The sequence below is a fragment of the Lutra lutra genome, chromosome 7 (assembly GCF_902655055.1).
Source record: "Lutra lutra chromosome 7, mLutLut1.2, whole genome shotgun sequence".
Taxonomy (NCBI): Eukaryota; Metazoa; Chordata; class Mammalia; order Carnivora; family Mustelidae; genus Lutra; species Lutra lutra.
In genome coordinates, this window is record NC_062284.1 from 70,621,277 (window position 1) to 70,633,809 (window position 12,533).

Sequence of the window (12,533 nt, forward strand, 5' to 3'; positions counted from 1 at the left end):
CATGGCAGCCATAGGAGTTCTCTGAAAACATAAATCAGAACATGCCATTTTTCTGCTTGAAACTCTGTAGTGTCTCCCTATCAAAATCAGGATAAAGCAAACCCTTTATGTTCTGGTACCACTTCATTTCTTATACACACCCCTCCCCCTCCACCACTCTGTTTCAGCTACACTTAACTGCTGTTTCTTAAACACACCAAGCCCACTCTCCTCTGAGCCTTTTCATCTTTTCCCATCTTCCTGGAACTCCCTCCTTGTGAATGCATGGTGTGTTCCCCAACTTCCTCTATTTTTAGCTTCTCACTGAGGCCTTACTTGGTCATCCTGTATTAATTAGCAATCCTACTCATAAAGTGCCCTTTATCCTCCCTGCTTACTCAATTTTTCTTCATAGTGTTTGTCACCATTTGACATAAATGTTGACAGAGTTATTATCTGTCTTCTTCCACTGGATTATAAGCTCCACAAAGGCAGGGACTTGGTCTCTTTTGCCTCACAGTTGTACTTTAAAGTGCCTTGCTCACCGTAGATACTGAAGAAAAATTTAGAGGTGCAATGAATTCTAGAAATCTGTGGAAAAGCAAACTGAATTTTTAGTCACTATTTAGCTTAATGTTCCCCCTGTTATTTCTTTAATAGTGGTTCTGAAATGCTACCTGAGCCTGACCCGTAACTATAAAACTTCCTATAGTGCTAATCTAGTCCAGCCCTCCATTTTACTGATGATGAAATGAAGTCATTACCATGCTAAGTATTCCCAGAGGTATAGCCAGTTAATTAGTGGTATAGCCAAGACTAGAATCCATGTCTCTTGAATCTCACTTCATTGCTTTTTTCACTACTTTATGATACCTTAATATGAGGCTAAACTTAAAGGGTCAATTTCTTAGGGAAACAAAGCAGCCAAAAGTAAGTATGTCCGTGAGCAGACACAGATGCACTTTTTGAGTAGATTGATATTCAGAGCAAAGAAATCTGCTGGTTAAGGATTCATTTAGTCATTTTCCTCCCAGTGGTCATTACAGTATTTAAGTTAGTTTCCTACAGCTTTAGAATGTCTGTTGCCAAATAAGTAAACCTTGAGGAATGTGTTTGTTTATATTTGTTGTTTATTTAATCTCAGGTGCACATGAACTTGAACAGATGCAGCTGATTTTAGAATCTATTCCTGTTGTACATGAGGAAGATCGTCAGGAGCTTCTCAGCGTAATTCCAGTTTACATTAGAAATGACATGACTGAGCCACACAAACCTTTAACTCAGCTGCTTCCAGGAATTAGTCGAGAAGGTATTGTTACTCAAGAGTAACCATCATGTGATGGGGGTGGGTGTGTGTGTGCACGGGCACATGGACACAAGCAGGATCTGTGTATACCAAATCATCTTTAGACACTATACCTTATCTAAAACTTCAGCTCTTTCCCCTTTTTGTCTGGCTCTTAGTCAGGGCTTTGTGGGTTTGTTACTCTGATTTTTCAGGTTACATAAAGTGTATCCCTCTCCTGGTTCTAACTCCATCACCTTTACAGCTTACACCTCTGATAACTATCTACCGTAGGCAAACATCTAGAGTCACTGTCCCTCACTAAGCTAAAATGGAGTTTTGTGAGGGTTATATGATAAGTGTGGCTATGAACATGAATGTGATTTAGGTATGAAAAAGTAAATTGAGTTGGGGAAAGCAAAGACTTCAGGGCAAGGAAGAGATAGAGGAAAGAGCAAAAACTCTGAGCAAACACATTACATAAGAGTTTGTAGATCGTGTTGGGAACATTAGGTGTTAAATGTGAGAGTTTGTGCAAGCTTGGAAGGGATAGAAACTTGAAGAAAATCAAACCTTTGACCACTAAAGCAAATAATTTTGTGTGTCAGAGTGATATGTCTTTAGGATTTGTTGCTATAAATAATACACAAAAGTCTTTAACTGTTGTAGTAGTTACCTGCCATAAGATAAAATTTTTTTTTTAAGATTTTATTTATTTATTTGACAGAGAGCCAGAACACAAGCAGAGGGAGCAGCAAGCAGAGGGAGAGGGAGAAGCAGGCTCCCCCTGAGCAGGGAGCCCAATGTGGGATTAGGACCCGAGCTGAAGGCAGCTAGCTACTTAACCAACTGAGCCACCCAAGCATTCCAATTGTTCTTTTTTAAGATTTTACTTTTTTTTTTTTTTTTAAAGATTTTATTTGTTTATTTGACAGAGAGATCACAAGCAGGCAGAGAGGCAGGCAGAGAGAGAGGAGGAAGCAGGCTCCCTGCCGAGCAGAGAGCCCGATGCGGGGCTCGATCCCAGGACTCCGAGATCATGACCTGAGCCGAAGGCAGCAGCCCAACCCACTGAGCCACCCAGGCGCCCCTAAGATTTTACTTTTAAGTAATCTCTATACCCAGTGCAGGACTTGAATTCACAACCCTGAGATCAGGTTTTGCGTGCTCTACCAGCTGAGCCCGCCAGGCACCCAGGATAACATATTTTTAAGGAAGAGGGTTAGACATGAGAAACGTCTTTCTTAAAAGTTGATTGTGTCTTATAGCTTTAAGAATTGTATTAAGATGCATCAGTGTCAGGATTGTATAGTTCTTTATGAATCAACAAGTTGGGAAGGTACAGTTTTCTAAGTATCTTAAGGTTTGTCTGAATTATATACTCCTTATTCATAACACCCACCTGATCATTATACGTGGTTCAGGATATTGTGTATCAAAGTGTTTTAAAATTTCAAGTGTTTGGGAGCATCTGGGTGCCTTAGTGGGTTGTGTCCAACCAACTCTTGATCTCAGTTCAGGTCTTAATCTCAGGGTTGGTTGTGTGTGGGCTCCCCACCCCCCCCCCCCCCGGCCCTGTTAGGCTCTGTGCTGGGCGTGGAGCCTACTTAAAAATTTAACTGAATAGGGGCGCCTGGGTGGCTCAGTGTGTTAAGCCTCTGCCTTTGGCTCAGGTCATGATCCCAGGGTCCTGGGATTGAGCCTCTTGGCGGGGAGCCTGCTTCCCCCCTTCTCTGCCTGCCTCTCTGCATACTTGTGATCTCTGTCTGTCAAATTAAAAAAAAAAACCTTATAAAATAAAGGAGCAAGTGTTTTGAGAAATAGGCACTGGATGGCAAAATCGTGACTTTTTTTGTTTTCTCAAATGAGCTTTAAACTCCTATAATAAATGCCTAAGTAAAAAGGAAACCAGCTGTATTTAATTTCAGCAGGTTTTGTAGGCTTCCTTTTCAGTATTATACATTCCTATCTGGCCTTTAAGTCTATCTTCTCAATCAGATTCCAGGGCTGGTTATCTTGCTCCTGACCTTGTAGCCCCTGTGATGACATCCTTGTTCATAACTGAACAGTAGTCACATAGCATTTGACTGTGCCTCAGAATCATCTGTGGAAGCTTTCTAAAAATGCAGGCTATTAGGTCAGAATTCAAAAGGGGGGTGGGGAGCAGAGCATGTGTCTTATTTTTATTTATTTATTTATTTATTTTAGATTTATTTGAGAGAGAGAACACATGCATGTGAGCAGGGGGGAGGGGCAAGGGAGTGGGGGGAACTCCTCCTCCCGGAGCTGAGCGAAGAGCCTGGCATATAGGGCTCCATCCCATGACCCCAAGATCATGACATGAGCCGAAACGAAGAGTCAGATGCTCAAACAGAATGAGCCACCCAGGCGCCCCACCTGTGTATTTTTAAAACCCACCTGGCTCTGCTCAGCCAGGTTAAGGGATAGGAATAAACTTGATTGCCTTTGGCGTCATTGTCGCTTTTGCTATGTCTTATTAAAAGAAGCAAGCTAGTAATGTAGGACATGCTGTTGCAGCATTTGCAGTGTAGCCAAATTTGAATCTTCGTTTTCCCTGCCCTCATTAGGGTTGGGATTATGTCTTAGCTGTGAACCAACTTGACTATTTGGCTGATGGCTGAAATTATTCTTAATGCATTGACTGTATGTCTCTTATAATGGGTTAATTAACCATCAGGCAAAGATCATAAGTGGCAGAGCTGTGCTCACATACAAGTGCAATGCAGAGTTTTTCAAGTTCCTGAAACTAAAGATTTACTATGTAGATACATTCTGTACCAGTTTTTTCTTGATTAATATTGGAGTTTTACTCTTGGGCAGAGCATATTCTGAGGCATTGGGGACTTAGTAAGAATAATACATGTTCTATTCTCACATGTTCATGATCTTCAGAGAGTAAAAAAACAAGATTAAGTACATATGATTTAAAACATTAAGATAATTAGGAACCCTAGTGGTCTTTTGTCTTTAGATGAAATATCCTTTTTCATTTTCCTCTATACTTAGCTCTCATCCTCCCTTTTGCTGTAGTTTACCATGCATTTCTGTATCTTCGCATACTACAACACCATCATAGGCAATAGATTGATTTCCTTTAGAGTAGTGCTGTCCAATAGAACTTTCAGCAGTTACGGAAATAGTTTACATGTGCATACGCTGCATGCACTTGGGAGCTCAGCTTAGGGGCTATTTTCTTTCTTAACCTCTTCCTGCTGCCTACAGTTCCCAAATGCTAGGGATTTTAGAGTATATTCCTCTTGTGTAGTTGGATACATAATTTCCTTTCCCTCTGAGAATGGTGATTGTGCTGGGTAAGCCCTTTATAGCTCGTGCTTTAGAGTCTCTCTTGCCTTGAGACACAAGGGCCCTGGGCTAATTAAGATGGACTCTTTTGCAAGAGAACCAAGAATAGCTTGATGTATTGTGAAATGACTTCCTAGATTAGGGTAATATAAGTGGGGGGTGATATAGAAAACAAAGTTCTCAGCCCCAGGCCACTGAAGGGTATGAGTAGCAATGAGCTTTAGGTTTCTTTAGTCATTATTGGAATGATTTGAGGATTGAATAAGATAATTTATATGAAAGCACTTCGTAAAATAAAAAGGCTATAAGAAATCAGCTGTTGGGACGCCTGGGTGGCTCAGTTGGTTAAGCAGCTGCCTTCAGCTCAGGTCATGATCCCAGCGTCCTGGGATCGGGTCCCACATCGGGCTCCTTGCTTGGCGGGGAGCCTGCTTCTCCCTCTGCCTCTGCCTGCCACTCTGTCTGCCTGTGCTCACTCTCGCTTCTCTCTCTATGACAAATAAATAAAATCTTAAAAAAAAAAAAAAAAAAAAGAAAGAAATCAGCTGTTGTTTACATTAATAAGAAATTGGGAATTGAGAATAGTGTCCTTTCTAGAGTATAGCTTAATTTTAGAGAAAAGGATTATCTTTTCCTTTGAGACAGAGGTAAGGATAAGAAGATATATGACAGGCCATTAGTGAAGAAGTAGGTGTTAGGATAAATGTGCAGTAGGTTTAGATATGATAAAGATTGAGAGCATAAAGAGATGGTGTGGAACATTGCTAAGCAATAGCAAAGGCAAAATTGCAATCCTACAATATGAATTTTTCGTGAGCTCTGTGTGTGTGGGGGGGTGGTTTTTGCATTGAGCTTTTCATCAGTGCTGTATGAGTAGGCACAGGGAAAGTAGATGGGGGAAGCGATTCACAGTTAAGGATTGGTACACAAGTGTGTGGTTGTATAAAGGCAGCCTTCAGGCTGGTGACAGATAATGGTTCAGGGGGGGGTTAGGAGCTTATGAGCTAAGTTAGTGGGAAGAATTGGGTGTGTGGTAGGTAACTCTTCCAAAGCCCTAAAGTGATCAAGTGCATTTGTGTGTGATGTTGGAGTGTGATTGTTGTGAAACAGAGATCAACAAATTAGTACAACAGCTAGTCAGTGAGATAAGGGAAGGAAAGGGGAAAGGATTTTTTATGAAGCACTAGACACTATGCTTTACATTTAATTTTTATACTTTATATCTTTCTCTGTTTCCATTTTATACATGAAAAAACTGAAGTTCAGTAAGTTTAAGCCCTGTCTAGTCCTTTACTGCTAGTAAGTAATTCATTTAAGCTAGGGAGTTGGAGAGCTGAGATTATGTCCTATAAAGTATTAGATTGAACCATATGAAATTGCTATTATTTGACCATTTTTGACTGACAAAAATAGAAGTCTTATATGGTTCAACTTAATGTATTCTTTTTCTTTGTAACTGACCATAGTATGAGATTGGGGTACATTTCAAATATTTACTGTGTTTATTGAGTGTCTTTTCTTTTTACTCTGTAAATCACATAAATTAGTTTTATTTGTCTGATAAACTTAATTTACCTTTTAATTATATAATCCTTTTCTTTCCTTCATTGGTTGGTGGACTTCCAGTACAGTTAAGGTGTTTTATCCCTTTCTTTTGCAGCACTGGATTTCCTGGAACAAATTTTGACATTTAGCCCAATGGATCGGTTGACAGCAGAAGAAGCGCTTTCCCATCCTTACATGAGCATATATTCTTTTCCAATGGATGAGCCAATTTCAAGTCATCCTTTTCATATTGAAGATGAAGTTGATGATATTTTGCTTATGGATGAAACTCATAGTCATATTTATAACTGGGAAAGGTAAATTGATCCTGTTAGAAAAATATCATTTGTTGTATTTTCGTAGTGCAGAGTACTGACTACTATATGACCGTGGCCCATTTATTTTCTTTTCAATAAACCATAATGAATTGAGTTTTATTTTTTGAATTATATAGGACAGGGCAGTATAGATGTTTTAAAAGCCTAGTAATGGTCTCTTTGGGTTTCTGCTAAAGTTATTAATATCTTTGAATAGCCTTTATATAATTTAAGTATTTAATAGTTACTGGATAAGATATATACATAATGGGAAAATGTAAATTCTACTTTGAAACATTTTCAAAGCCATTAAGGCATGTTTAGTTGTTAACAAATAAAAGGTCCTTATTTAAACATGAGGGTTGAAGGTTGGAAATCTGAACCATTTTAAACTATTGCTTTTGTATTTACAAAAAAATCACAATTGTTTTTTAAATGTTGGGTAACAAGACAACTGTATCCAAATAGGTATATCCATAATGTCTCAAATTTTTATGTAAAATCTCTTGTATCTTAGGATAGAAATTATTTTGATTCATGGTATATGCTATTCAGATCTGTTTTCCTGATGACACAAAATTAATCTTGGGCTGCTTGAATGCAGGTTCAGTATAAAGAGACTCTTCTACTTTGAATAGTATAAAATATCAAAATGGATAATATTACACATTTTAGTTAAAGAGTTTTTTTCCCTCAGCTTTCTTTTAGGATTTCTAAATTCCTAGGGAAATGTAAATATAATTTTGCTTCTAAGTAGGTTCATGGCATATACTAATGAATCAATACAATTATTTTTAAAGATTTTATTTATTTTAGAGAGAGAGCATGAGCTTGGGGAGTTGCAGAGAGGGAGGGAGATATTTTCTTGAATCTTTCAAGCAGACTCTGAGCTGAGCGTACAGCCCCATGTGGGGCTTGATCTCACAACCCCAAGATCATGACCTGATCTGAAACCCAGGAGTCTGAAGCTCAACCCACTGAGCCACCCAGGGCACCCCATGAATCAATATTATTTAAAATCTTCGGGTGATTTCAATATTTAGCCAGGTGTCAGTCACTAATGACAATCTTAAAACTTTAAAATTTCATATATCTCTCTGTTTAAAAGAACAATATTTAATAATTAAAGAAGTAGTTAGTATTAATTTAGTTTATTTAGTTATTGCATTTTTTCCCTTCCTAAAATGTTGAGGTATTTGTATGTTTACACATCTGGCAACGACCTGTTGGTCTGCATGAACATTTCTACTGTCTATATGTAATTCTTTCATACGTTCTCAGATGTTTTCCAGTCTCTTTTCTAGTCCCTTCTCCCCATCCCCCAAGTGTGTGTGTGTCTGTGTGTCTGTCTCCGTCTGCCTCTGTGTGGGGCATGGAACAGCCACCTTGCTGTGATGTCTCAATACGAGCATACCACATTCAATAGTGCATGTCCATGGAGAGGGTTATTTTTCTATTTGATGAATCCCAGCAAGGCTTCCTCTGTTCTAGTCTGACTTGTTACCAGGAGAGTGAAAATCTGTAAGAGACCTGATTGAGATTAGAGATAGCTATTTTGTGGCCATGAAGTATTTTTTCTCTGTATGAAACTGTTGGAATTGAACTGTAAACATACCAGCCAGTCCAATGTTTATCTGTAATTGTCTTTGAAGGTCAATGAAAAATAGAATAGAGAAAAGATGGAACAAGTGTGAAATGATATTTGTCTTAAATTTAAGAATGGATGACTCAGCATTTTACTGTAATTATATGTTTCATTGGTAATTACCAAAATTGTCTCATATTACTTTATGTAGTAACAATTTTACCTATCCATTAAAATTATGAGTTATACTCCTGTTGTCCCCATATAGACCTAGCAGAGTGCTTTCACCTAAAAGGCACTCAGTGAATTTGAGAATGAAATCCTATACCTAAAACTCACATTACTGCATTAATTTTTTCAGGTACCATGATTGTCAATTTTCAGAGCATGATTGGCCTATACATAACAACTTTGATATTGATGAAGTTCAGCTTGACCCAAGAGCTCTGTCTGATGTCACTGATGAAGAAGAAGTACAGGTTGATCCTCGAAAATATTTGGATGGAGATCGTGAAAAGTATTTGGAGGATCCTGCTTTTGATACCAATTACTCTACTGATCCTTGTTGGCAGTACCCAGATCATCATGAAAACAAATATTGTGATCTGGAGTGTAGCCATACTTGTAACTACAAAACAAGGTCATCATCATATTTAGATAACTTAGTTTGGAGAGAGAGTGAAGTTAACCATTATTATGAACCCAAGCTTATTATAGATCTTTCCAATTGGAAAGAACAAAGCAAAGAAAAGTCTGATAAGAAGGGCAAGTCAAAATGTGAAAGGAATGGATTGGTTAAAGCCCAGATAGCTCTAGAGGAAGCATCACAGCAACTGGCTGAAAAAGAAAGGGAAAAGAATCAGGGATTTGACTTTGATTCCTTTATTGCAGGAACTATTCAACTTAGTTCACAACATGAGCCTGCTGATGTTGTTGATAAATTAAATGACTTGAATAGCTCAGTGTCCCAACTAGAATTGAAAGGTTTGATATCAAAGTCAGTAAGCCGAGAGAAACAGGAAAAAGGAATGGCAAATTTGGCTCAATTAGAAGCCTTGTACCAATCTTCTTGGGATAGCCAGTTTGTGGGTGGTGGGGAGGACTGTTTTCTCATTAATCAGTTTTGTTGTGAGGTAAGGAAGGATGAGCAAATTGAGAAGGAAAACACTTACACCAGTTACTTGGACAAGTTCTTTAGCAGGAAAGAAGATACTGAAATGCTAGAAACTGAGCCAGTAGAGGATGGGAAGCTTGGGGAGAGAGGAAATGAGGAAGGATTTTTGAACAACAGTGGGGAGTTCCTCTTTAACAAGCAGCTTGAATCCATAGGCATCCCGCAGTTTCACAGCCCGGTTGGGTCCCCACTTAAGTCAATACAGGCCACCTTAACACCTTCTGCTATGAAATCTTCCCCTCAGATTCCTCATAAGACATATAGCAGCATTCTGAAACATCTGAACTAAAACACTCAGCAGACATTTCTCTTTGTATTCTTCATGAAATGTGTTGTCTTTTTTATTACTAGTGTTTCAGTCATTTTTTTACTTGAATCATATGGTGTCATTTAGAAAGGATTTTATTAGTTCTTGGTTTTTAAAATCCAGACTTTTTTTCTACATGTGAGATGGTTTTCATTTTAACTGGCATGTCGTTTGCACACAAAAAATAAAGAATAGAGCAAAATAATGCAATGCAGGAGGCCACAAAAGAAATGCACTAAGACAAGTAAAAAACATTCTCTCATAGAACAATGATCTGTTTTACAGGAAACAAAAATCTTGCCTTGAAATTTACACAGTGAGACTGTACATAATTGCATGAAAATATCTATTTTTTTCCTAAAACATTTTTCATTCATGAGTATTTTCAAGTTTTTCATACTGTACACATTTCTTAAGACACATGATACCAGCAGCAACTGAAAATGAATGCCGAATTTGGTACACATGTGTTATCTACCTCAAGGTAACAAAAGTATGTGGCAAAACATAGACCACCCATAGTGCTTCACATATGCACTTCTATTTAGCCAGCGTTTATTGTAGTAAACTATTCTTAATGAGATTCACGCACCGTTTATAAATGTTCTGGTATGCATTCTTTATAGTGAAGTGTTACTACATCACATCTTATTTATTTTAGCAAATCAGTATATTTTCTGTATTTAATTATAAAAAGTTAACTTAGTTTTTGAAATTTATTTGCAAACACACTTTTCCATTTGGCACTATGGTTTGTTGCCTACTTAGCTGATTATATAATGTCAGCTCATCCTAAGGCTGTCCACGTACTTAATTTACTTAAGTATTCATTTTAAGTAAAGCGCTCACTGTGTATAGGAATTTGTATTTTGGAGGTGCTTGATCTATCTACAAAGAAACATTAGGAATTACTTTATTATAAAATGCTCCTAGAAGTCTTAACTGTGTTTATTTAAAAAAAAAAAAACTGTTAATGTTAGACTTGTGTGCATGGAAGTAACTAAGGTACATCATTATTGTAGTTTAAAAGTTGTACATGATAAGACATATTTTGTTTTTACTGTATGTTTTTACTGAATGATCTGTTCCCCATCCCAAGGCAAGCATGAATAAAATTAGGTTAAATGTAGCATGTGGCTTTGCAGTCTCTTAGAATTTGTTTCTTCTATTTTATTTTATTGAATACTGTCTGTATCTTTGCTTATCCTGTTCAAAGAGAAGGACAAATAAAAAATGGCCAATGAGTATGGCTTCTGTTGAACTCTTTAGGTAATGCACATTACCTGCTAGAAAGAATAAAAACCACTAGCAAAAGCTTTACCTAATTCTACTCTTTGGCATCTTTAAATTGGGGCTGTACTTTATTTTTTACACATTTTATTTATTTACTTGAGAGAGAACGCAAGCATGGAGGGAGGAGCTGAGGGAGGTAGAAAGAGAGAGAAAATCTCAAGCGGACTCCACACTGAGTACAGAGCCCAGTGCAGGGCTCAATCTCATGACCCCGAGATCATGACCTGAGCGGAAATCAAGAGTCAGATGCTTAACTGACTAAGCCACCAGGTGCCCCTCAATTGTAGCTATACTTTAAACTATGTTAGGCTAAGCAACTTAGGAGAAAAAGGTTCTTGGCCTCCACACAGAAACCTCTTGTTGACTTACCCTCACACATTAATATGGAATAAGGCTTTATGTATTTCAAAGCTATCAGATGCATGTGTAGGCCGAGGAACCTCTTTTAAATGTGTTTGCTCTGCCATACATCATCCTTCCTTTGGCCAAGAACTCATCTGTTTACCTATCCAAATATGAAACCTTTTTTCCTTTAACCTCACTTTTCTGTTTGTCTTCCATCCTTGTTTTTATACAAAGCCAGTTCTATTAATATCCTCACTTGTGCCTTCCTGGTGACCTATTCATTGATTTCATTTGGTTTCACAGACCTTTAAAAAATACAAATATTTTCTGGATGAATATCAGTCGCACATTGTGAATTTAAATATATATTCCAGTTACCTTAAAAGAGCAAACTCTTAGGGTGCCTGGGTGGCTCAGCCCTTAAGCATCTGCCTTCAGCTCAGGTCATGATCCTGGGGTCCTGGGATGGAGGCCCACATGGGGCTCCCTGCTTGGTGGTGGAAGGCATGCTTCTCTCTCTCCCACTCTCCCTGCTTGTGTTCCTCTCTCGCTGTGTCTCTCTAGGGCAAATTAATGAATAAAATTTAAAAAAAAAGAGTGGACGCTTTCAGGTTTTCACCATTGGATGTGATGTTAAACTGTAGATTTTCATATATGGCCTCAAGTAATTTCCTTCTGTTCCTATTTCAGAGTGTTTTTTTTTTTTTAAGATTTTTTATTTATTTATTTGACAGAAATCACAAGTAGGCAGAGAGGCAGGCAGAGAGAGAGGAGGAAGCAGGCTCTCTGCTGAGCAGAAAGCCCGATGCAGGGCTCGAACCCAGGACCTGGGATCATGACCTGAGCCGAAGGCAGCGGCTTAACCCACTGAGCCACCCAGGCGCCCCCAGAGTGTTTTTTGTTCATGAAAAGGTGTTGAATTTTGTGACATGCTTTTATGGCATCTGTTGAGGTGATCATGTGGTTTTTATCCTTAATGTGGTGGATTACATGGATTGATTTTCAAATGTTGAGCCATTCTTGTATTCCAGGAGTCCCACTTGGTTCAGGTGTGTAATCCTTTTATTTTTTTATTATTTTAAAATTTTATTTATTTATTTGACAGATCACAAGTAGGCAGAGAGGCAGGCAGAGAGGAGGAAGCAGGCTCTCCACTGAGCAGAGAGCCTGATGTGGGGCTTGATCCCAAGACTCTGGGATCATGACCTGAGCTGAAGGAAGAGGCTTAACCCACTGAGCCACCCCAGTGCCCCTCTGGTGTGTAATCCTTTTAATGGGCGGTTGGATTTGGTTTGCTTGGTGTTTAGGGTTTTTTTTTTTTTTTAAGGTTTTATTTACTTACTTGACAGAAATCACAAGCAGGCAGAGAGAGAGGGGGA

The 12,533-nt window shown here is 38.4% G+C and overlaps 1 protein-coding gene across 4 annotated transcripts in view; it reads left to right on the plus strand.

Annotated features, from left to right (window-relative positions):
• Positions 1-10,760, plus strand: part of MAPK6 (mitogen-activated protein kinase 6) — a 39,333-nt gene extending 28,573 nt beyond the window's left edge. For all 4 annotated transcript variants that reach the window (XM_047737344.1, XM_047737345.1, XM_047737346.1 and 1 more), the window contains exons 4-6: positions 1,124-1,288; positions 6,249-6,450; positions 8,397-10,760. In XM_047737344.1, the coding sequence (XP_047593300.1) occupies positions 1,124-1,288; positions 6,249-6,450; positions 8,397-9,498 (1,469 nt within the window). In that variant the 3' untranslated portion in view covers positions 9,499-10,760. The remainder of the gene's footprint in view (positions 1-1,123; positions 1,289-6,248; positions 6,451-8,396) is intronic.
• The last annotated feature ends 1,773 nt before the right edge of the window (positions 10,761-12,533 follow it).